A 23,731-nucleotide genomic window follows, 5' to 3' on the forward strand; every position below is an offset into this window, starting at 1 on the left:
CCATTCCACTAGTAGCCCTAAAACCTGAAGTCAAATGCATGAGACTTCAGCTTCCCATATGCAGTCACATGACAGCGAGAGCCTTCATTCAGTCCTAAACTTCAACCCTCTCTTGGGCTGTCAGCACCAGGAGCTGGATCAATTCAGGAGCAGCTTCCCACAGTGCCAGAAGTGGGAATTACTCCCATTAAGAACAAGAAAGAACTTTCTGAGGACAACCTTGAAAATTAGAATTTATTCCAAGAATGCCAGTGTTGAGAACCCATTGCCGCTAGATTCCCTTGGCACTGTCTGGAGTGTTGCTGGAAAAGGCTTAGGTTATCAGAAACTTTCTGTAGACCGTACTGTTCACTGCCACAGACCTGGGAATAGACCTCTACCCCTCTATCCCCCAATAGAGGGCTGAGGATCAAAGTTGAACATGGGAATGGAATGATGTCTAAGAGTGTATCATCAGGGTTGGTCTGATTGTCATCTCTAGTAGGCCTATACTGGGCCATGGAATTTATGAAGTCCACATGAGACACCATTGTTAAGACTTTCCTTAATCCAGATGGAGTAGAGACCAAGTCTTAGCCACTGCCAGCCATGAAGTATAGTCCTATTTAAGAACACTGGCCAGGCGATGGTGGTGCACACCTTTAATCCCAGCACTCGGGAGGCAGAGGCAGGTGGATCTCTGTGAGTTCGAGGCCAGCCTGGTCTACAAAGCGAGTTCCAGGAAAGGTGCAAAGCTACACAGAGAAACCCTATCTCAAAAAACCAAAAAAAAAAAAAAAAACCACTGCCTCCTCTGCCCAAGTCTTGCTTCCTTAGCAGCAGCCTTGAAGAGGTAGGTGATGAACAGCGAACTGAACTCCACTGCAGGCAAGTGCCGCTGTAGCTCTAGGTGGTGCCTGCTCCAGAAGACCCGGCCCCACAAAGATGAGTATCGCTTCCCAGCAGCTGCAGGCTCAGGCCCTGAGTGTCCACTTCCACCAGATGGACACTGTAGTTGCCAAGGCCCTGGATAGGACAGAAGGTGCTTTAGACAACTCCCAGGCCTTTTGGAGGCTGGACTGGTGCAGGGCCAGGAAGACCATGAATTGGTAGGCCACAGTGGGGTATTTCACTCCAACCAACTTCCAACCCTGATGGCAACACATACCTCAGCTTTGGCCAGCACAGCTTCCAGAGCCTCTTTCTGCCGTGGTTCCTTGGTCAACAGATAGAGAAAGCCCCCACCACCTGCCCCTGCCAGGCTTTGGCCATATACGTAAGGGGTCAGGACATCCATCATTCGCTGCACAGCCAGCGGCTCACAGCCTGGAGCCATAAGCTTCTTCTGTTCCCAATATGATGTCAGGTACTGGCCCAACAGAGGCAGGTTTCCTGGGGTTGGGGAGAGGCCAAGAAACTCACTTGATACTATGCAGAGGGAAGGGAGTGTCACAAGGCACTTCTTCACCAGTATTGGGGCCAACTGCACAGGGTTGAGGACTAACGAATATGCACAAAGAATTAGCATGGTGCCCAGTCAGTGTCCTATATAGCCTTACTCCTGGGGCTCCGTGCAGCTCCCTCTTCCCTGCAACTCAGACAAGCCAGAGCCGCCGCCTCCTGTTTCCTGGTAAATGGGGTCAGAGGACCTTTCCCATGAGAGAAGTTTTATGCTAATAGGGATCCCACAAGGAGAAAATAGGAGGTCCCCATGTCTACTATGTGGAGTTGTGTCAGGCCTGAGACAAGATTTACCTCTGGGTGGATAAACAGCTCACCTTGGCGAAAAGCTTCAGCACATTTCTCAGTCTGTCGCACCAGCCTGCGGGCATTCTGCACCACAGCAGGCAACCGAGCATACCAGTTCCTCAACACATCCTGCGGGCCAGTGGGGCATGGAAGGTGCAGTGAGGATTGGGGCCAGCCAAGCCCAGCCAAGAAAATGCCTTCCTTATTTAGGGGCTGAGCTCACCTGCAGCAGATTCCGTGCCAGTCGGGTCTTGCCAGTATACACCAGGAGCAGGTGGTCATTGATCTTCTGAACAAAGTCCTCAGGCACAGTAATTTCCTCCACCTCCACCTTTAGGGGTAGCTGAGCCCGGGAACGCCCCACCTTGATGCCGGGCATTAGGCCACTCACTTGGTCCTGCCAGCCACCACCTACGAGTCCAAAGTCCTGTCACTGTTGGAGCCTCTGTGGCCCAACCTTACCCAGCAGTTTCATGGCCCTGAACCTCCATCTGGGACCAGAATGGGAAGACATCTTGTCCCAACTCTAGCTGAGACCAGTGTGCCATGACAGCAGGCCAGGGCAAGAAAGAGAAAGGGGCTGCAGTCAAGACCCAAGTTTTGTTGCATATCTAACGTGATTAGAATAGGATAAGGCACATCAGAAGATAAGACTTCCATGTAATCTGCCTGTGCCCCAGCAATCTGTCTTCTAAGAGTGTTTGGAAGTAAGTTCAGGGGGGCAAAAAGATGGCTCAGCAGTTAACAGCATTTACTGCTCTTTCTGAGGAGCAGAATTTGGTTTCTAGCACCCCTATCTGGAAGCTCACAACCACCTGCAATAGCATAAGGGGACTAAATACCTTATAGCTTCTGTGAGCACCCACAAGTCCACATACCCACACAAAGATATACAGAGTAAAATAAAATATCTTTTAAAAAAAGACATATATATATATGTACTCACTGTATATATAATGTCTTTAAAAAAAAAAAAAAAAAAGAGGGCTAGAGAGAGAGCTCCAGCTCCATGGTTAAAAGTACGGCTGCCTTTCCAGAAGACCCAGGTTTAATTCCCAATGCCCACATGTGGCTAACAACTCAAGTCCCAAGGGCAATCCAACACCCTCTTCCGGCCTCTGCAGATACCTCTGCATGTAATGCACAGATATACACAGACAAATGACCCATACACATAAAATTAAATAAGAGGCCTAACAAAAAATATTTTTTAAAAGAAAGAAGCTCGTTGGGCAGTGATGACGCACACCTTTAATCCCAGCACTTGGGAGACAGAGGCAGGCAGATCTCTGTGAGTTCCAGGACAGCCTGGGCTACACAGAGAAACCCTGTCTCAAAACAAAACAAAACAAAACTCAAAGCCCTAGCATACATGAGCTCCATTACTTCAAATAATGGATAAATAATTGAATAATCTGATAAAACAAGCTCCTTTGGGGTTTCAGGCCTCGATATTTGAGGAGGTGATGTGTATGTATATATATGAGTGGGTTATGTACCCATGTGGTCAGAAGTCAACACTTTACTTTTTAATTTTTTTAAAGATTTTATGGCTGGGCAGTAGTGGTGCCCACCTTTAATCCCAGCACTCGGGAGGCAGAGGCAGGTGGATCTCTTGAGTTCGAGGGATGCCTGGGCTACAGAGTGAGTTCAGGACAGGCAGAGCTACACAGAGAAACACTGTCTCGAAAAACCAAAAAGATTTTATGGTGTGTGTGTGTGTGTGTGTGTGTGTGTGTGTGTGTGTGTGTAGGTATGCTATGGTGTGTGTGTGTGTGTGTGTGTGTGTGTGTGTGTGTGTGTGTGTGTGTGTAGGTATGTACACATGAATGCTGTGCCCCAAGAGATCAGAAGAGGGTGTCAGATCCCTTGGAGCTGGATTTACAGGCAGCTGTGAGCTAGGAACTCTTCAGCCCCTCCACCACCTGGAGCTCATCAATTGGCTGGCCAGTGAGCCCTGGGGATTCTCTTGCACCCACCTCCTGGTACAGGACATAAGCACACGCTTGCACACCTAGATGTTCACACTGGGATGGGGATCTACAGTCAGGTCCTCATGTTTGCACAGCGAGCGCTCTATTCACTGTCTCTCTAACCTTCAGTCCCTCGGCATTTAAGAATCTAAAATACAGAATGCACATGGCAAGAAGCATCTACAACTTTACAGCCACAATATAAGATAGAGCTGGAAATATCAAGAACTGGACTAGATCCTTCTTCAGAGCACTGGGTGCAGCTGCAAAGGGTACAGTCACCCCAGTGGCTACTGATTGGTGTCTAGGTCCCTTACATCCCATGACTTTCTCAAAAGGACATGTTTTTGCTCATTTTATCCCCAGGCCCCAATGCAGTAGATTATCAATCAATGTCAGTTGACCAAATGAACTTGAATGGCACACCTCAAAAGGAAACTGAAAGCTCCCATATCTAGCTCTTGCTAATGACTGCCTGTTGTGGAATGTGAGTCGGTACCAGGGTAGGGCTACAGAGGAGCTGGAGAAAAGCACCATACAGCTTTGAGGCAGTTTCCTTCAAATTAGACCAGAGATGAAACCCCTGGGTGAACAGAACAGTCTAGGATCTAGAACCAGACAAATATGTGGCTGCTTTACATTATGCTCAGCTTCCACGAGCCTTAATGGCCAGGAGGAGAAGTCTGGTGCCAAGACCACCTCAGAGTGTAGTCTTAGCTGGCCCTCATTGTTCTACCACATAGGGAACAGTAGGGCACAAGTGTTCGTAGCCCAAGAGAATGTCAACTTGCCAGAAAGGAGACTGAAGGTCCATCCTCCAAACCCAGATCTGTCTTACAGATTCTGGAGGGCAGCCTGGAGTGGGGTAGTCATGAAGACCATCTGGTACCACAGGTACCCAATAACAAAAGAAAGGCGCAGTGGGCCGGGAAGATGGCTCAGCGGTTAAGAGCATTCTCTTTCAGAATGCCTGGGTTCAGTTCTCATCACCCCTACAGTGGCTCATTACCACCTGTTAACTCCAGCACCCTCCTCTGCACTCCCTGGGCCCCAGACAGGGTGCACGTATATACATGCAGCGAAAACACTCATACACAAAACTCAAAAGGAGCAATAGCTTTTAGCCCTCAAGTAGGCATTCATGAGACATTAGCTCCTCTGAGATGAAACATTTCAAGTTGGAAAGCATCAGAAATCGAAGTGGTAAGCTATGACCATTTTAAAGAGTAGTACGGCCACAGTGAGGTGGCTGCTGGCAAATCTAGGGAGCCCACCCTACAGGGTCTATGGAAAATGCCAACGTTCTCCACCACCCTAGACCCCCTTACCTGTGGTGAGCACCTGCTCCAGGTGCAACACTGCATGGATCAAGGCCTCTGTACCCACGGCCTGGCCTGCAGCCCGCTGCAGGGCAGCCAGGGCAGCCCCTGCCAGGATGCTGCTGGTACCTACAAAACACAGGAGGAGACCGGGCACGACTCACTTCTGCCCGTCCCACCCCACTCCTTCTGCTGCACAGAGGCTAGGGTCCAGGATCGTGAGCAAGACTCAGGAGTTGAGACCCAAAAATAAAGGGTAGATAGCAGGGGCCCAGGGCTTACTCACCAAGGCCAGAGCCATGGGGCAGCTCTGACCAGGTGTGCAGCTCAAAGCCACCACTGAAGGAGTGTAACAACTGTTCGTGCAGAGGGATCGCTGACTGGACATGCACGATACCAGCACAGACAAAGGCTGCCTTCAGCAAGGCCCCTGAGGGATGAGCACAAAGGTAGGAATCACACTCCTACCACTTAGCCCACCTCCACTGCCGTTTCCCAGCCCAAGATGGAGCTCTGGTAGGACAATGCAGGCCCCCTCCTCAAACCACAAGAGGACATCTAGGCTCTCTTACCACAGGCAAATGTGTCACTTTGTCCTGTGCCAGTGTATACCTAAGAAGGGTGACGGCCAGCTCTTTCTAGTCTTCCAGGGCCCCTCACACAGACTAGCTAGCCCTAAGGTAGGTCCTCGGTAGTCTGCAGTCCTCTGTGGATGGATCTCTTGAGTTCTGCCCCCATCCCAGCTGGCTGTGGCTGCCATCCCTACCTGACACGGTCCTAGTTGTCCTGACCTGGGGCGTGAGGCTGGCAGTAATCTTTCAGGTCGTCCAGGCTCCGGCACACTATCTTCATGGTCATCTCATCCTGTCGAGGCCCCACTGTCAGACACAGCTCAGGCTCCAGGATGCGACGGGCCTTGGCCCCGATGGGCCGGCGGCCATCCACCCTCACAGCCAGGCCCAGTACTGCTCCACCGAGCTCATAGGCGATGGGGGGGGTGTCACTCCAGCCACCTACCCGAGTTCAACAAGGTGGTCACAGAGCCTGCCAGCCGGGCTCTGGGGAAGTTACCCATACCTCACCCAAGGGACTCACCAGAGAAATCCACACGGGCTGGGCACTCAGTCACCACCCACTGCCCAGGTGCTGGCAGCTCCACCGGCTGGGTACAGACAAAGTGCTGGGCTGTCATCACAGCCTGGCGGATCAGGATCTGCTCAGCCCCTTCATAATGGCGGGCAGCTCGAACCAGCAAGGCAGGCCTGACAGGAGGGAAGACAGCCGGTCGCGTGGAGCCTCAAGCTGGGGGTAGACTGCCTGTCTCGGTCAATTTGAACACCCTGTTTCCACCATCAGGAGACCCTTCCACCATGGCTTCTCAGTGGGTTCCAACTGACTAACACCCACCTGCTCAGCCACTTTTCTCTTTCCTGAGCAAGCGCCTCCACACCCCTCACCAGGTCTCCACATTCCAAGTACGAGAAAGGCTGCACCCACTCAGGGTTGGCTGCCGGCCCACTGCGCAAGCCTCCTCGTCCCTCTGCCATGCAGCCCAGCACGTCTGCCACACAAGCCAGAGCCCGGGCTGCCACACCAGGATCTTCGGCCTCAGCTGCAACTGAGGGACCAGGAGTTAGGGGTTTCAGAAGAGAAGGCTGCTGGCCTCTGACACTCTGCCCCTCCAGTCTCAACAGCCCCCAACTACTCCAGATTCCTCATTCCTATCAGCTTTTGTCAAGATGTGCCCCTGCCTGTGAATGCATCCTACCCTACCTAGCAAAGGTTTTACTCCGATAGCCCCAGCCCAAACGCATCCTCAACTGCTGCCTGCCTGAGACATCGGAGTGGTTAAGAGTTCGGGCTTGGGATGGGCAGTGGTGGCGCACGCCTGTAATCCCAGCACTCAGGAGGCAGAGGCAGGTGGATCTCTGTGAGTCCGAGGCCAGCCTGGTCTACAAAGCTAGTCTAGGACAGCCTCCAAAGCTACAGAGAAACCCTGTCTCAAAAAAAAAAAAAAAAAAAAAAAAAAAAAAAAGAAAAGAAAAAAAAAAAAGAATTCAGGCTTGGGTTGTTGAGAGAGCTTGGGGTAAATGCACTTGCTGCCAAACCTGACAACCTGAATTCAACCCCTGGCACCCATATGGTGAAAGAGAGAACAAGTTGTCTTCTAATGGTACATGCACACATTTTGGTTTCGTTTTGTTTGTTTCGTTTTTTTTTTGGGGGGGGGAGCTGAGAATTGAACCCAGGGCCTTGTGCTTGCTAGACAAGCGCTCTACCACTGAGCTAAATCCCCAGCCCTCACATTTTGTGTACACACACACACACACAGACACACACACACACACACACACACAAATAAATTTTTTAAAATGTTTTGGTTTTTTTGAGACAGGATTTCTATGTGGAGCCTTGGTTGTCCTGGAACTCACTCTGTAGACCTGGCTGGCCTGGAACTCACAGATAGACCCACCTGCCTCTGCCTCAGGAGTACTGGGATTAAAGGCATATACCACCACCACCCAGCTTAAATAAATGATTTTTAAAGAGTTCAGGGGTCAAACCACGTGGGTTCAAATCTTAGACTCAACTGGCTGTGTGGCTATGGGTCAGTGACTTAAACAGGGACAAGGTTCCAATCTTCTCAGGGCCACTAATGAGGCTCTTTCTATAAGGCTAAGAATCTCAGCCACCAGGCCATATGGTCCATCTACAGTGTGGGGGAGCTGCCCGTATGCCAGATCCCTCCTGGAGCTCTACACCCCCGTCCTGGCACTCAGTACAAAATACACAGGCCTGGAGATGCCATAAGGACCCAGAGGCTTAGCAACCGGGCCTCCATCTCCCACTAAAAGCTTTACTAACAAGGATGAAGCTTTCTAAAAACTAAACCCGGGTGCCTCTTCTACTTTAGAATGGCATGGCTCTCTAGTCCTTTCAATTGCTTATTATTAACACCCAGCATACCCACCCTTGTCCAGTGTGGCCAGCAGGGGTCCAGAGCAACCTTCACCAACAGCGGCCCGGATCAGTGGGCGCAGGCAGAGGTCCTGCCGGGCCTCTAGCACATGCCGGGCCTTCTGCAAGGCCTGGCAGAAGAACAGATCCCGACGGGAGTCCAGTGTGGCAGCCCGGTCCAGGCAAGGCTGCAGCTGCTCCCAGGACAGGCGCCAAGAGGCTCGCCAGGCCCGCAGGGCCTCACCTCTGTCCTCCTGGGGGTACAGCATCCACAGCAAGTCCTGGGGCCCCAGGGCCCTCGTGGGGTGGAGCACGGGGAAAAGGCGGGCACTGAGAAGGCATCGAGCTGAGAGGGGCGTGTCTGGATCCCACAGGTCCCAGTCTCTGGGGTGCAGAGAGGTGCATTAGTGAGGAGGAAACTCAGGCTCCTGCCTCCTTCCCAATCCCTGGCCTGTCTGTCAACTCACAGGGGTGGGACACACTCCCCATGGGAGGCAGCAGTGTATGAGGAGGGGAGAGAGGCTAGGCCGCCATGTCTCCTTGCTTAAGACACTGAATAAAAAATCCCAGAGTCTAAACACAGCACAACCAGGGAATCAGGGCTGCACAGGGAGAAGTCCTGGAGAGAATCCAGCTGTTCCAAACCATACTGGGCCTGGCAGGGTGGGAAGAGGACTGGACAGGGCTGCTCAGGAACAAACTTCAAAGCAGCAGCCACCATTGGCTGCTGAGGCCCACAGAGGCCTGCTGGAGCATCCAGCGTACTTACCGAATGCCTGTCTTCTTGAAGAACTCATTCCAGGACATGTTGAGATACATGCCTGCCCCCTGTCTCTGGGGGAAGAGGAAGAAGCAGTCAGGATTGCAGGGGCCTTTGAAAGGGAATAGGGGACATCAGGCCAGAGGCTGGGGAACAGATACTCCAAAAGGGACTGGAAGAGAGAGAGACACACACACAGGAACAGGTTCTTTTAGACCACTTTAACACTTCCGCCCAAATACCTAGGATTCAGAGCAGGCTCCTGAGTTCTACTCCTGATGGGGGCGGCCATTATTAGCCACAGGACCCAAGGCAAGCTACCCCCTTTAACCCTCAATGACCAGCCTCTAAAACGGGGATAAAATTCTCTAAGGTCTACTGAGACATCTGGCCATGCACCCCCCCACACACATAGCCTATCCTAATGACCAGTGCTCTGAGACCCCTGTGACAGAGCCAGACCCCTGGGGACTCCCCAAAGTCAGAAGATGGAGGCAAAGGAACATGAGGTAGATGCCTACTTCCCAGCTGTCCAGGCGGCCAACAAGGGTAAACACTCGGCTCAGGGAGCCGTGCAGCCGCACATGGTGTCCCTGCAGGATGAGGTCACGGAGCTCCAGGCCATGCAGTGCCTCGGAGTGGACAGGATCCAGGCCACTCACAAAGCAGCCAGCGCCAATATGAATGGGGCCCTGAGAGGAAGGGGGCAGGCATCTTGAGGGGGGAAGCAGGAACATGGGACATGCAAACAAATGCTGAGCAATGGCACCCCCATCTGCTTGCCCTTGCCCACACTGTCAGGCCTCACCCTCAGGTGGCAGTGCTGCAGGACACTCCGAGGCCCCAGGTGTACAGGACCCTCCAGCAGGCAGCTGATGACAGAGCACGTAGCCTCTAGCAGCTGTGGCTCCTGTGAGGCCAGGAAAGAAAATCAGGGAAGCTGAGGGCCAGGGGCCAAGGGTTACCTTAATTCTCCCTTGGAAACAAAGATCTGGGTGGGAAGCATAAAGACCCACTGCATTCCAGAAACCTCAACCAGCCAGATCCCCCTCTAGACATGGCCTGGCCTAAGCTAAAAAACTTTCCCCATCCCATAGATCCAGCTACTCCTATCCCAAGAGCAACCTCTGAACTCCATCTGTCCGGTCCCCCAGCATCATGGGGACTAACCCAGACCCATATATGTCTGTCTCCACAGAGACCCTGCAGAAAGGTCTCCCTGGCTTCTGACTCAGCTCCCTGGTTCTGTGGCCTAGACTAAGTGCCTTAGCATCTCTGAGCCTCCAGTGCCTCTAGGATATCTTAACGTGCGGTGCATGCCCTTCATCCCAGCACTCAAGAGGCAGAGACAGGTGGATCTCTGTGATTTCAAGGTCAGCCTTGTCTACAAAGTGAGTTCCTGGATAGTCAGGGCTACACAGAGAAAAAGTTCAAGGTCATCCTTGGAGACAAACCAACTTTGAAGTCAGCCTGGGCTACATGAGGCGATATTTCATAAATTAATAAATGAAAAGAGAGTTAATAATTAATTAAAATAGAGATGTCACCTTAACTCATAGGTACACTGTTCCAAACCCAGGGTATTCCTTTCTCTGGAGTCCATATCTCACCTGACCTCAAGTACCCAGCAGGCACCTGGTGAGGGGCAGGCAGGTCTCACCTCCACCTGGGAGTGGACGATCTGGGCCACAGCAACCCCAGGCATTGTGAGGCTGTGCAGGAACTCACTGGCATCAGCAGTCATATAGCTGTAGCCACCATCAGGGACGTACACTGTAAAGACACAAGTGTGGATGGCTCAGTGGTGAAGAGCACATACTGCTCTTGCAGAGGACTGGAGTTCGATTCCCACCACCTATATCAAGAGGCTCACAACCACCTGTAACTCCAGCTTCGGGGGATCCAACGTCCTCTTCTGGCCTCTGAGGGCACCAGCACTTACACGTACATACCAACAGGCAGACACACAAACATACATATAACTTTTTTGTTTGTTTGTTTGTTTGTTTGTTTTCAAGACAGGGTTTCTCTGTGTAGTTTTGGTGCCTGTCCTGGAACTCACTCTGTAGACCAGGCTGGCCTTGAACTCACAGAGATCCACCTGGCTCTGCCTCCTAAGACATAAAACTTTTTAAATTAAACAATAAATCCTTTTGTAAAAGCTCTGACTCCAACCCTGTGCCTGCTGCAGCCAACAGACATCCTCACCAGACACTAGAAAAGCAGGTGAGCCACTTGGGCCAATGATAAAGGTAAGGTTCAGAGTCTATGCAACCGACCCACAGATAGCAGGTGGATACACCTAGAAAGGGGCCAAAGCAAGAGACAAGAGGAAGGCAGGACACGGATGTGCTTGGCAAGACAGCTAGATAGGGAGAGCGTGGCTGTCCAGTCCTCGAGCTGGCCTGCCTACTCCACAATACAGGAGGCAGCTTCCTTTCTACCCAGAGGGCCAAGAAGAAATATTCACCCAGTGGGCATGGTGGCACATGTCCTTGGGAAGAAGAGGCAGGCTAGTCTCTGTGAGTTCGAGGCCAGCCTGGTCTACAGAGTGAATTCCAGGACAGCTAGGACTACACAGAGAAACTGTCTCAAAAAAAAAAAAAAAAAACCAAAAAACAAAAACAAAAAAAAAAAACCAAGCTGGGTGGTGGTGGCCCACGCCATTAATCCCAGCACTTGGAAGGAAGAGGCAGGCGAATCTCTGTGAGTTCAAGGCCAGCCTGAGCGACAGAGTGAGTTCCAGGAAAGGTGCAAAAGCCCTGTCTTGAAAAACAAAAAAAACAAACAAACAAACAAAACAACAAGCCAGGCTGTGGTAGTGCACACCTTTAATCCCAGCACTTGGGAGGCAGAGACAGGTAGATAGATCTCTGTGAGTTTGCCGCCAACCTGGTCTACAAAGTGAGTTCCAGGACAGGCTCCAAAGCTACAGAGAGGGGCTGGAGAGATGTTAGAGGTTAAGAGCACCGACTGCTCTTCCAGAGGTCCAGAGTTCAATTCCCAGCAACCACATGGTGGCTCACAACCATCTGTAATGAGATCTGGCGCCCTCTTCTGTATACATAATAAATAAATAAATCTTTAAAAAAAAAAAAAAAAAAAAAAAAGCAATACTTACCCATAGTGAGGGGCTGATCTCGGAGTTCCCTCCACAGCTGGGCTCGGGCTCCCTTCAGGTAACCTGTTGCTAGGGCTATGTCACCTTGCCCCATCTCTGGGGGCCGCCCAGCCAGGAAGTCCTCCCTGTTCACATTCTGAGCCATGCAGAGCAGGATGTCGAAAAACAGAGACAGCTGGGTGGGGATGAGAAGCACAGCTGTTGGCCAGGCAGCAGCTGGGCCCCACAATCCCAAGGCAGGGCTGGGACAGTCCTATCTGCCGAGATGCTGACCCAGAAAGGGGAGAGGGCTAGCCTGAGGTCACATGGCATCCCACCCCCAGCCAGGTGAGCCCAGTTGTCTTAGTCACCTGCACAGGCTGGGCTCCCGAGTCCAAGCCCATATAGGTGCAGGCATCTAGAGGCGGGCTCACATGGGTAGCCAAGAGGTGCTCAGCAGTCTCCACAGAGAAGAAGACGACCCCAGAGACCTGGAGGGAACCACAAGGCTCGAGTCGGGGGACCCTGGAGCCAAGCTCAGGCATGAGTTGAGGAAGGCACATTCAATGAGCCACAAGGCCAGGTATTGTTATAGGCATGGACTTTTTGGACCACCCAGCCCCCAGCTTCCAGCTCCTACCAAAGCCCCTTACAGAACTCCCTCAACCTTCAGGCCTCCCGCCAAACCCAGTGCCACACCTCTTCCCAACACTCCCACCTGGGTCCATCCTGGGCTGCTTCTACATCTTTCTACCGAATTCCCTTAACTTGCTCACATTTGGTAGCTTTCTGGCACAGGACGAGACCCTGAACTTCCAAGTCTACCTGATCCATAGACTGGGGCTACATCAGCTCTCCTGAATATCTCTTTAGGTTCTGGTTCTAGCTTGGCCCGGAATCATCTAAAAAGAGTGGGGCTTTCCCAAGAAAGAAAGGGAAACTGCCACCCCCCAATTCCAAAAAGTCCCTACGATCCCTCATCCCAAGCCCAGCAACCATACCAGCGGTACCAGCCCATCAGGCCTGACACACCGTTGTAGCTCCGCCTTACTGCCCTGGTAGTAAATGTCCAAAACAAAGCCCTGTGGAGAGGAACAGAATCAGGGACAGGAGCAAGAGGGGACCAGAAAGTAGGCACAGCTGTGCGTACCAGCAGGTGGTCTCCTCAGACACAAGTCTGGCAGGTACCACTGTATTTGTGGGGCCACAAGCACGCAGACTTCTAGAAGGTTGAGGGTGGGCTTCAATGGCTGCCACAGCACCAGAGCTGTACCATGAAGGAAAACCCCTCAGGCTGGAGACCACAAGGGCTGTCAAGGCCAACAGGTTCCAGAGCACGGGTCTGGAAAAGCACCCCTGTCCCAGGGCAGCTCAGCTGTACCCAGGAGTAATACATACCTGAGAGTCAGTGAGGTAGACACCATGGTTGAGAGCGTAGGTCAGGCTCCCAGGAAAGGCAATCACCCGGGCTCCCCGGAAGCCATCCCAATTGATCCCTATGGGGTGGCACAATCAGGGTGGCCAGGTAGGGAGGCGCCCTAGCCATGAGGAAGCAAGGGCCCGGAAAAGGGACATCTCTACAAGGGAGGTACGGTTTCCAAGGCCGAGTGGACATTCCTCTGGAGAAATAGCAACCCCTCCTCCCTAAAGTTCTTTCACAAAGAACTGTGGGCCAAAGGGGCGGGACAGTTCTGACATTCCTGTTTAGTGGTGTTTTTCCCAGGTTGGGGTGTGAGTAAGTTGTTCAAGAACTCACTGTAGCTTGAACTTGCTGCAATCTTCCTGGCTCACCCTCCTAAGTAGCTAGAATTATGGGCATGAGGCACCACAACCAGCTACCCAGTCTACAGATGGGCAGACTGAGGCTCAACAGAGCAATGCTGGCCTCTTGGTCTGGCCTATGCTTCCTTTCTAAATAGGCTGCTGAAACAGGGTGGGATAGAGAGGAAGAACCAGCCTTAGGTGTGGAGGGGAGAAGAGGTCCTAGGCCATCCCAGGCTCACCAGGATTTGGAGGAACAGACAGAAGCATGTCGGTGCTGCAGACCCACACACCTGGTGGGGAACCTGGGCCCAGCTGCAGGGGAGAGAAAACTTAGCTAGTGGCCTGGCAGGGCCCTTCCTCTGATCTTGCATCCCTGTGGTGGTTTGTTCTGTGTGCTGTCCCAGCCACCTAATCTGACAGGAGTCTGCTGCTGGAGTATCAGGGCCTCTCAAGTGCCAAGGAAGGGTTAACCAGATGTACTTCTTGTTTGTTTTGGGGGGACAGGGTCTCACTCTGTAGGCCTCCCTCACTGGACTGGAACTCAGGTCCAACTGACTCTGCTCCTGAGTGCGGGGATCAAAGGCATGCACCATTACACCTGGCCCCAAGACTAACTGTTAGAAGTTCTAGCTGTGCTCACTGCAGGCCATTCTTTCTGAAGTTCCTTCCCCATTTGAGCCACACAGACCCTCACTGATGGCTCAGAATGTGCACACTGGCTCTGTCTGGGATGGGCCACCCTTGTCAACTAGCTGGCCTTACCCGGTGGGTCATGATATCCAACAGGCAGTCCAGGTTACACACCAAGGCCTCCACAGGGGCCTGGGGATTCTCCACAGGGAGGCACGTGAAGGCCCTGCCGCAGTCATCGAAGGGGAAGTCTCGGCCCTGTGGGGAGAGCAGAACTCCTAAGAGGGAGGAGTCCCTGATGCAGAGAAACCACAACACGGCAGCCAGATCGCTGTGCAAGGGTGGCAGGCATGAAGTAGAGGAGGTTTGCGAAAAGTGTTATACTGATGGTGCTTCTTTGGATTTTTAAGATTAACATGATTATTGTGCAAAATTAGAAACCATATATATGCAAAGGGAAAAATACATCCTCAGGAACTCTAAGCACTGCCCTCATTTGGAGGTGTGTCCTCTCAGATTTTCATGAATACTGCTTTTGTATGTCTTTTTCTGTCTTCCCCCCGCCCCTCACCTGAGCTGAGGACCGAACCCAGGGCCTTGTGCTTGCTAGGTAAGCGCTCTACCACTGAGCTAAATCCCCAACCCCAGTATGTTTTCCTTTGAGTGTGTGTAAGTGTGTGCACACACACACATGTGCCACAGAACGGGTAATGGAGGTCAAAGAACAAAAGGGGTCGGTTTCTGCTTCTACCATGTAAGTCTTGAGGATCAAACTTAGGTTTACCCCCGAGCCCTCTCACTGGCCTTTCATTCACACCTTCTCTAAATTTTGTTTTTTAACAAGCATAAACTGGTTGGGCATGGTGGCACATGCCATTAATCCCAGCACTTGAGAAGCAGAAGCAGGTGGATCTCTGAGTCTGAGGCTAGCCTGGACCACATAGGGAGCTCCAGGCCAACCAAGGCTACTCAGTAAGACCCTGCCTCAAAAACAAAGAAGCAGAGATGCGGTCAGTTGGCGACAAGTCCTACATGTAAATTCTGGTGTCATATAAACTCTGCATGGCAACACAGCCTGTAATCCCAGCACTTGGGAAGTAGCAAATCAGAAGTTCAAGTCTACTCTGAGCTTCACAGCAAGTCTGGAACAAGGCAAGACTACCTGAGGCTCTGCCTTTTTTAAAAAAATAGTATATGTGTGCATGCATTCCTGCTTGTCTGTATGTGCACCATGTACATGCAGGTGCTTGCAGAGGTCACAAGGGGCATTGGATCCTGGGATTACATGGGTGTTGGGGATTGGAACTCAGGTCTTCATTGTTACACAGTAAATGCTCTTACCCACTGAGCCTTCTCTCCATCTCCAGCTGGACCTTTTAATTTGTCTAAAATACATACCTAACCAGCTCCCAGTTTCCAGACATTTCAGTTCATTCAGATCCCTCTGGATTTACATAATGAACACCTTGCATACGCACAATGGTAGAACACCCCGAAAGTCCCATCCAATCACTAGAACCAAGATTCCAACCCTCTGCACAGCCCATACCCTGTATTCCACTTACCATGTGCAAGATGAGGATCCAAGCTGAGTTCAGGACATCGGATGTGACCACCTGTCAAGAGTAGGAGAGCCCTGTTGATAGAGGCCTTGGGCAGATGGCACCTAAGAATGATACCCTCCTGTCCAGGGAGGGACTCCAACTCAGGCATCAAAAGGGAAAAAGTCAAGATCAAGACCAATGAGCATGCGGGTCATGATGGCGCATGCCTTTAATCCTGGCACTTGAGAGACAGAGACAGGAAGATATTTGTGAGTTCAAGACCAGCCTGGTCTACATAGTGAGTTCCAGGACAGCCAGGGCTACATAGAGAGACTCTGTCTCAATAAATAAATAAACAAACAAATAAATAAATAAATATAATTTTTTTTTATAAGACCAATAAGCACAGGTAGGCAAGGGACAGCCTGACAGGCAGCCCTCCACTTGGGGCACTTCCTCGATTTATCTTAAGGGGAGGCAACATGCAGCAATTTGAGGTCAGCTGACTGACTTCCTGGGGGGGGTCAGCTCCCATGGCAACTACAGTACTCCCCTCCCCTCGCCAATTCTCCCTCCACTACTGGAGAATGACTGTGACTAGGACCACGGTCCTCCTCCACACCTTTGTGCTAAGCAAGCAAGGTGACTGAGTGAAACAGCCAGGGGATAGAGCCTGTGGGGGACACTGACACATCCTTCTCCAAGGGAGGCCACACATCAGTCAGTTCCACTCAACAGGCGCCTTATGGGAACCAGAGTATAAAGTATAAAGTGCTTTGTTTTAGAGGCAAAGTCTCACTGTGTCGCCCTGGCTGGCAGGAACTCACTGTAGACTGCCTTGGCCTTCAACTCACAGAGATTCACTGCCTCTGCCTCCCAAGAGCTGAGATTACAGGTGTGTGCCACCACACCCAGCAAGATCTTTGAACTTTTCCAAGAAAAGCCAGAAAGCATCCTATTGAATACAGAGCTACTGGCTCCAAACTTCCTGAGACAAGGTTTTATTTTACTATGTAGCCCAGGTTGGCCTTAAGCTTGTGACAATCCCCTGCCTCAGCCTTCTCAGTGTTACCATGCCTGGCTTCTGGCTCCTTCTTTCTAAAAACACACCAAAAACTAGCCCTGCCTTTTGCCCTTACCTGGATGGCATGGCAGAGATGAGTCTGCAAACTTACAGCCTCAAAATCAAAAGCCAAATCCTGAACCCACCAGAAGAGCTGGAGGTCACAGAAACTATTGAGTTCCAACAGGAGCACGGGCCAGAGGGCCGGCGGCTCAGAAGCACTCACGGTGAAGCCTGCACGGGCACTCAGGTGTTCCGCAGCCACCAGCAGCGCATTGAGGGTGGCTCCTCCACTGCCTACTCGAGTCTGGGGGTCCTCCACAGCCAGCAACAGTGTCCCAGCAGGGATCTGCTCCCGCTTCTGCCGTATCTCCAGTTCTGTGATCAAGATAAATGCTGGGACACACACAGTCACACCCACCTGCCCTGACCCAGACTGTTAACAGTTGTTTGATTACATTGACTTAGCTTTTCATACAGTAGACAGATTCCTCCCAAACTCTTTGAGGTAAGTACTATTCCCCTTATTTTACAGATAAGAAAACTAAAGGCCAGGGCAGGAGAGGTGGCTCAGCTGTTAAGAGCACTGGCTGCTTACCCAGAGGACTCCAGTTCAATTCCCAGCACCTACATGGCAGCTCACAACTGTCTGTAACTCCAAGATCTGACACCCTCACACATACATGCAGGCAAAACACCAATGTACATAAAATAAATTAATTAAAAAATATTCCTTAATAAAAAAGAAAACTAAAAGCCAATGAAGTGACATGTATATCAAGTCACAAGGCTAGGGAGAAGTCTGTTTCAACCCAGGTCTATGGGGTTCCCAGGTAAAGGTGGGAGGGCATGTCACCTACCTCTCTGAAAGACCTGGACACTGTCCTTGTACTGGCATGTCAGGATGATGACTGTCCAATTAACCCCCTTTGGGTGCTCCATTCTGGACAAAATGGAGGAAAACAGCAATGTATGAGTATATATGAATAGGTTTAAAGGTCAGACATTTAAATTAACTCTTTCTGGCATACAGTTTTATGAGTTTTAACACAAGAATAGATCCTTTAAAAAATCTTTTTATTATTTTATGTGTATGTGTTTTGCCTGCATACACATATTGTACCACATGAGTGTCTGGTGCCTTCAGAGGTCAGAAGAGGTTATCAGTTCCCCTGGGACTGGAGTTACAGATGGTCATGAGCCATCATGTGTGTGGGAATCAAACTTAGGTCCTCTGCAAGGGTAGCAAGTGGTGGCACATTCCTTTAATCCCAGGACTCGGGAGGCAGAGGCAGGCAGATTTCTGAGTTCAAGGCCAGCCTGGTCTACAGAGCTAATTCCAGGACAGCCAGAGCTACACAGAGAAACCCTGGGGGCAGGTAGCAAGTGTTCTTGTCCAGTGAGCCATCTCTCCAGCCTCTCCTTATCCATAACTTTGTTCACTGGATCTTTAAAAATAGAAAGCATGATTTTAAATGTCCCCCCTCCCCAAAACAGTATGCGGTACCTGCAAGTGGCCGAGGGAATGACAGATCTTTCCAGGGTGACAAAGAGGGTAAGAGAATGTCAAGACCGCCCTGTTTAGAGGGAAGGAAATAGTCTCTGGGCCAAAGGCCCCAGTGCAGGTGAGTTTTCACTGTCAGCTTGATAGCAGAGCCAGTTGGGAAGAAAGAACTTCACTGGAAGAATTGGTTCATTTGGGCTGCCTGTGGGCATGTCTCTAAGAGATTGTTTTGATTGGTGACTGATGTGGAAGGCCCTATCCCTAGGCAAGTGGACTTGGGTCAGATAAGGAACCAGCTGAGCAAGCAGGAGAGCAAACCAGTGAGCAGCACTGCACGGTTCCTGCTCCGAATACCTGTCTGCAGTTCCTGCCCTGACTTCCCCAATGATGGACCGCCATCTGGAAGTCTAAGACAAACACACCATCCCTCTCGTCCCCAGGTTGCTTTTGGCAGTTTTACCACAGTAATAGAAAGGCAAACTTAGACTACCCTGAACAGTAAGGGAGCAGGGTGGAGGTGGGGGAAATCAGAGAAAGCCTCAATAAATCAAGCAGGGCTGAGGAGCACCCCCAGCCAGATCAGCCAAGAGAGTATTTAATACCCCAACTAACACTTAGGGAGTGCTTCTCAGGCACCGCGCCAAGGGCATTTAGTGACAGCTCACAGGAGCCATACACCAGCCCTAATAGTTGATCTTATCACACTGTGCACATAAAGAAACCTGGGCTTAAAGAGTAAGCAGGATGCCTAAGGTCAGGCAGAACCAGCACAAGCCGCTGGGTGTGTTTCGTTTGTGCTCTCGGTCACAGAAAGAAACAGTCCCGGAGCTGGCCATGTCACATGTGGCGTTTACACAGTGCTCTTAGAATACAGAAAGTTAACCATTGCAACACTTTGCCCCTTTTTAACTGAACTTCGTTTACCCAATCCAAGTTGGAGTTTGGGGGTTGGGCTTTTTTTTTTTTTTTGAATTAAAACAGGATCTTACAGATCCTGCACTAGCCTCTAATTCTCTATGTAGTCAAGGGTGGCCTCAAACTTCTGATCCTCCTGCCTCCACTTCCTGTAAAGGCTTGTGCCAACTCACCTAGTCTAAGTTTGTTTGGTTTTGTGTTTTGTTTGTTTTCTAATGCTAGGAATCCTCAGCAAAATTATAGGATAGTGCATATATCCAAAGACAATAAAATCTTAAGACCCCTCACACACACACACACACACACAAACTCTCTGTGTCTGTCTGTCTGTCTCTCTTTCTCCCTCTCTCTGTCTGTCTGTCTGTCTGTCTCTCTCTCTCTCGTGTGTGTGTGTGTGTGTGTGTGTGTGTGTGTGTGTGTGTGTGTGTGTGTGAAGTTGGCTGGAGTTAAACCTGGTTGTAAACAGCATGTCATGAAATGTGTGCCTAGTGAGGTAACTCCTGCAGGGAAACGACCCAAATCAACATCAGAGCCGCGCTGGCATCCGGAGCTCCACTGGCTCAAGGGAATGCCCCTCTCTGTGCCAGGTGTTCGCAGGTCGCAGGGCTCCCTCTAAAAAAAACCTAGATCAAGAGAAAGCTGCACTGGAGAGGTCTCCTGCAGCTAGATATCGCTCGGGGCGACAGCAGAGATACAGGAGACCCGCAAGGGAGGTGCCCCAAACCGGAGCGGAACTGAAGACCCCCGCGGACCCAACATACCTGCGTCCGCCTGGCGCTCGCAGAGCCGGCTCTTTAACGCGGCTGCGCATTCAGCGCAGCGCACCCTGGGAAATGGAGTTTAGCGTCTCCAGGGCCTGCTCGGAGCCCCACCTTGTTGAAGAGAGAGAGTTCTTAAACTTAAAAGGAATGCTCCACCAACGTCCAGAACTACAACCCCCAGAGAGGACAGGGAATCTTAAAAACACAGACCCGTTTTTGGTAACTCAGGGTACCAGGTAAAGGTGTAATTTTGACTTTTTAAAAACGCGTTTTAAATTTTTTCATTTTTTATTTTTATTATTACCATCATTACCATCATTTTCTATGCATGAGTGAGTGTTTTGCCTGCACCACGTGCATGCCAAAAGGGAATGCCAGAAGAGAGGGCATCAGATCCCCAGAAACTGGAGTTAAAGACCATTGAGACCAATCACATGAGTGCTAGAAATCAAGCCCAAGTCCTCCAGAAGAGCAGCCATCTGCTGCTCCATATCTCCAGACTTTTTTTTTTTTTTAATTTTTAGATAGCGTCTCCTGTTATAGAATGTTATTTTAAGATGTGTTACTTTTGTTTTGCACTTGTTTTAACTCTGTGAAGCTGTGTTTCTGTGCCTGTCTAAAACACCTCATGGTTTAATAAAGAGCTGAACGGCCAATGGCAAGGCAGGAGAAAGGATAGGCGGGGCTGGCAGGCAGAGAGAATAGATAGGAGGAGAAATCTGGGAGGAGAAGAAGAGCAAGAGAACAAGGAAAGGAGGGTACTGGGGGCCAGCCACCACCTCACAGCCAGCCACGGAGTAAGAGTGAAAGTTAGTTACACAGAAGTAAGAAAAGGAAAAGCCCAGAGGCAAAAGGTAGACAGGATAATTAAATTAAGGAAAGCTGGCAAGAAACAAGCCAAGCGAAGGCCGGGTAGTTATAATTAAGAATAAGCCTCTGTGTGTGATTTATTTGGGAGCTGGGTGGTGCTCCCCCCACCCCCAAGAACAAAATAACCAACAACAACTGAAGCCCTTCATGGACTTCATCCTGAATTTGAGAACCTCCTCAGGAAAGGGGAAAGCAATATGTTATGGCTTTGATGGTGGTGTAGCTCAGTGGTAGAGCACTTGCTTAGTATTCAGGAGACCCTGGGCTCCCAGACATCTCTAAAATACGTAAAGGACAAGACTCGCAGCGATCTCGTCCTGGGACAGAGCATGTGCAAGGTACATGTGATGGATGGGCAAAGACAACTTGAGCTTTATATGTATTTGAGTTTTTCTTACTTTCCAAATTTGGTGTCCTTTACAAAGGAGCCTGAGTGGTTGGTCACAAGGTCAGTCTCATCAGAGATGGGGGACGGTACTGTACCTCTGTGTATTCTTGGTCAGTCGCACAGCTGTGACTGCCTGTCTCCATCTGTAAAATGAGTTAGCAGGTAGTACCCAGGGCCTGTGGTGGTTGTGCAGGTTTGATTCCGTAGTAAACAGCAGGGAGACAAACAAAAAGAACCAGCCATTGTTGTTGTCGTTGTCACAGGCTTCCTGCTCGGTGGCAGCTGGACTTTCCTCTGTTCACTGCTGCACCTTCAGGCTCTAGGACAGCGCCCAGGATGCTGTAAGTGCTTAGAAACAGCTGAATGAAGAATGAAAAGCACCTCCTCCCCAGCTCCCGCTCTTCACTGGACCCCAGTCTCCCTCATCCCATCTCCAGTGCCGGTTTCTTCTGTGAACGCAGGAAGCCTCTCTCCAGTGATGAGGCACCTCTTCTTGCCGCTGTTTCAGCAATGCAGATCCCAGGCTCTGCAGTGGAGTGGGAAGCAGAGAAGCCTGCCACTGCTGCAGTTTTGGCAGTGGCTCGCTCCATAAAACAGAGTGTCCCCAAACAGCTCAGAAGCCAAGGGCTTCACTTACATCCTGAAGCAGGCATGGTTGGAAGACAGTGATGATGCCAGACTTGCTCTAGCACTTTCCAGCCAGAGAAGCAAAGCTACTCAGGGAAGGGTTCCTTAGATTGAAGTCCATCCCTGGCCAGATGTGGTGGCTCATACCTGGCCTATAATCTTAACATTCGGGAGGCAGAGGTGGAGGCAGGAGGATCACCCAAAGTTCAAGGCCAGTGTGGTCTATAAGTAGATCAGTAGATCTTGTTTGAAAAGAAATAAAGCCTGGCAGTGGTGGTGCAAGCCTGTAATCCCAGCACTCGGGAGGCAGAGGCAGGCGGATCTCTGTGAGTTTGAGGACAGCCTGGTCTATAGAGCTAGTCCAGGACAGGCTCCAAAGCTACAGAAAAACCCTGTCTTGAAAAACAAAAAACAAAAAACAAAAACAAAAAAAAAAAAGAAAAAGAAAAGAAATAATTCAGGCTGGAGAGATAGCTCAGGGGTTAAGAGCACTGGCTGTTCTTCCAGAGGTCCTGAGTTCAATTCCCAGCAACCACATGATGGCTCACAACCATCTGTAATGAGATTTGATGCCCTCTTCTGGTGTGCAGGTATATATGCAGGCAGAACACTATACATAATAAATAAAGAAAAAAAGAATTCCTTAATTTGGCATGGTGGTGGTGACTTAGGGCTGTAATCACAACACTTGAGAGACTGAGGCAGGAGGATTGAGAATTCCAGTCCAGCCTCAAAAGAGAGAGAGAGAGAGAGAGAGAGAGAAAGAGCTGAAGACATGGCTCAGTAGTTAAGGGTACCTTCCTCTCTTCTAAGGACCTTAGTTCAGTTCCCAGCACCCACATCTGGCAGTTCAGACCTGTAACTCCAGCTCCAGGAGATCCAATGCCCTTTTCTGGACTTTGCAGGTACCCACATGCATGTTCACAGGCACATATGTCTTCATATAATTTAAAAATTAAAAATTAAAAAAAAAAATTGACAGGGTTTCTCTGTGTAGTTTTGGTGCCTGTCCTGGATTTCCCTCTGTAGACCAGGCAGATGAATCATTGGACATGTGTATATAATATGTAATGATCGAGTCAGGGTTGGGCCCGCCAGTGTAACCCAGAAGTAAAGCTCATGTTTGCACATGTTAATAAAACCTGGATCCAATATCCAGCATGCAAATGTATGCACACACACACACACACACACAATCAGGATAAGCATTCCAGTTCCTCAAGCATTTATCATTTCTTTATTACATTTTAACTTACTTTTAAGATTTATTTTGTATCATTAACATCTAGATAGTCTGTATTTTCTATGTAACCCTGGCTGTCTGGTACTCACTCTGTAAACTAGGATAGCCTGGACCCTTTATCTCCCTTTCCCAGGCTGGGATTACAGGCCTGGGTCACTGTAGCTGGCGGACTGGGCACATCTCCATACTACCACCTGTAGCAGCCTGAAGCATTCCCCTAGGCTTTCAAGGAACTAACCTCAGGCTAAGCAGGGATTCCTAGCATTGGTGTTCAAAAGAATTTCAGGAGTAGCCAGTTTATGGTGAAGTAGAAGTGGAGATTTTATTAATAAAATTTGAATATAGGCTTAAGCACAAAAGTTAAGGAAAGAGAGGCACTGAGAGAAAATAAGAATATGATACAGGCTTCCCAAAGAGGAGTCAAAGAAAGTAAGATGCACCCAAGTGTGGATATACAGGCTCAAGGGAAGAGTGTACTGGCTGGTTTTGTGTGTCAGCTTGACACAAGCCAGAGACATCAGAGGAAGGAGCCTCAGTTGAGGAAATGGCTCCTTGAGATCCAGCTGTAAGGCATTTTCTCACTT

At 50.2% G+C, this 23,731-nt stretch overlaps 1 protein-coding gene across 2 annotated transcripts; it reads right to left on the minus strand.

Moving 5' to 3' along the window:
• Positions 1 to 769: 769 nt before the first annotated feature.
• Positions 770 to 20,060, minus strand: Fcsk (fucose kinase). 2 transcript variants are annotated; one of them, XM_036189181.1, is made up of 25 exons: positions 20,020 to 20,060; positions 18,347 to 18,416; positions 17,700 to 17,782; positions 17,066 to 17,217; positions 15,798 to 15,848; positions 14,365 to 14,490; positions 13,842 to 13,914; positions 13,237 to 13,334; positions 12,840 to 12,920; positions 12,210 to 12,329; positions 11,860 to 12,034; positions 10,399 to 10,511; positions 9,547 to 9,648; positions 9,260 to 9,430; positions 8,748 to 8,812; positions 7,992 to 8,362; positions 6,428 to 6,638; positions 6,116 to 6,282; positions 5,812 to 6,033; positions 5,307 to 5,450; positions 5,030 to 5,149; positions 1,952 to 2,139; positions 1,758 to 1,857; positions 1,148 to 1,371; positions 770 to 1,005 (listed from the first exon to the last, which is right to left on the minus strand). In XM_036189181.1, the coding sequence occupies exons 3-25, from the start codon at positions 17,779 to 17,781 to the stop codon at positions 886 to 888; spliced, it is 3,276 nt and encodes a 1,091-aa protein (XP_036045074.1). In that variant the 5' UTR covers position 17,782; positions 18,347 to 18,416; positions 20,020 to 20,060; the 3' UTR covers positions 770 to 885. The 2 variants fall into 2 exon arrangements, with proteins under 2 accessions (XP_036045074.1, XP_036045072.1); XM_036189179.1 differs by lacking the exon at positions 18,347 to 18,416 and having other exon boundaries at positions 20,020 to 20,055.
• Positions 20,061 to 23,731: the final 3,671 nt, after the last annotated feature.

This window comes from Onychomys torridus, chromosome 5 (assembly GCF_903995425.1).
Source record: "Onychomys torridus chromosome 5, mOncTor1.1, whole genome shotgun sequence".
NCBI lineage: Eukaryota > Metazoa > Chordata > Mammalia > Rodentia > Cricetidae > Onychomys > Onychomys torridus.

Bases quoted from the DNA above. Each gene is read 5' to 3' on its own strand.
- Fcsk (XM_036189181.1), bottom strand. From the start codon at position 17,781: ATGGAGCACCCAAAGGGGGTTAATTGGACAGTCATCATCCTGACATGC. The intron at 17,218-17,699 runs GTAGGTGACATG...TCTTGATCACAG, and splicing joins TGTCCAGGTCTTTCAGAGAG to AACTGGAGATACGGCAGAAG. The intron at 9,649-10,398 runs GTGAGACCTGCC...CTGGCCTCACAG, and splicing joins TCGTCCACTCCCAGGTGGAG to GAGCCACAGCTGCTAGAGGC.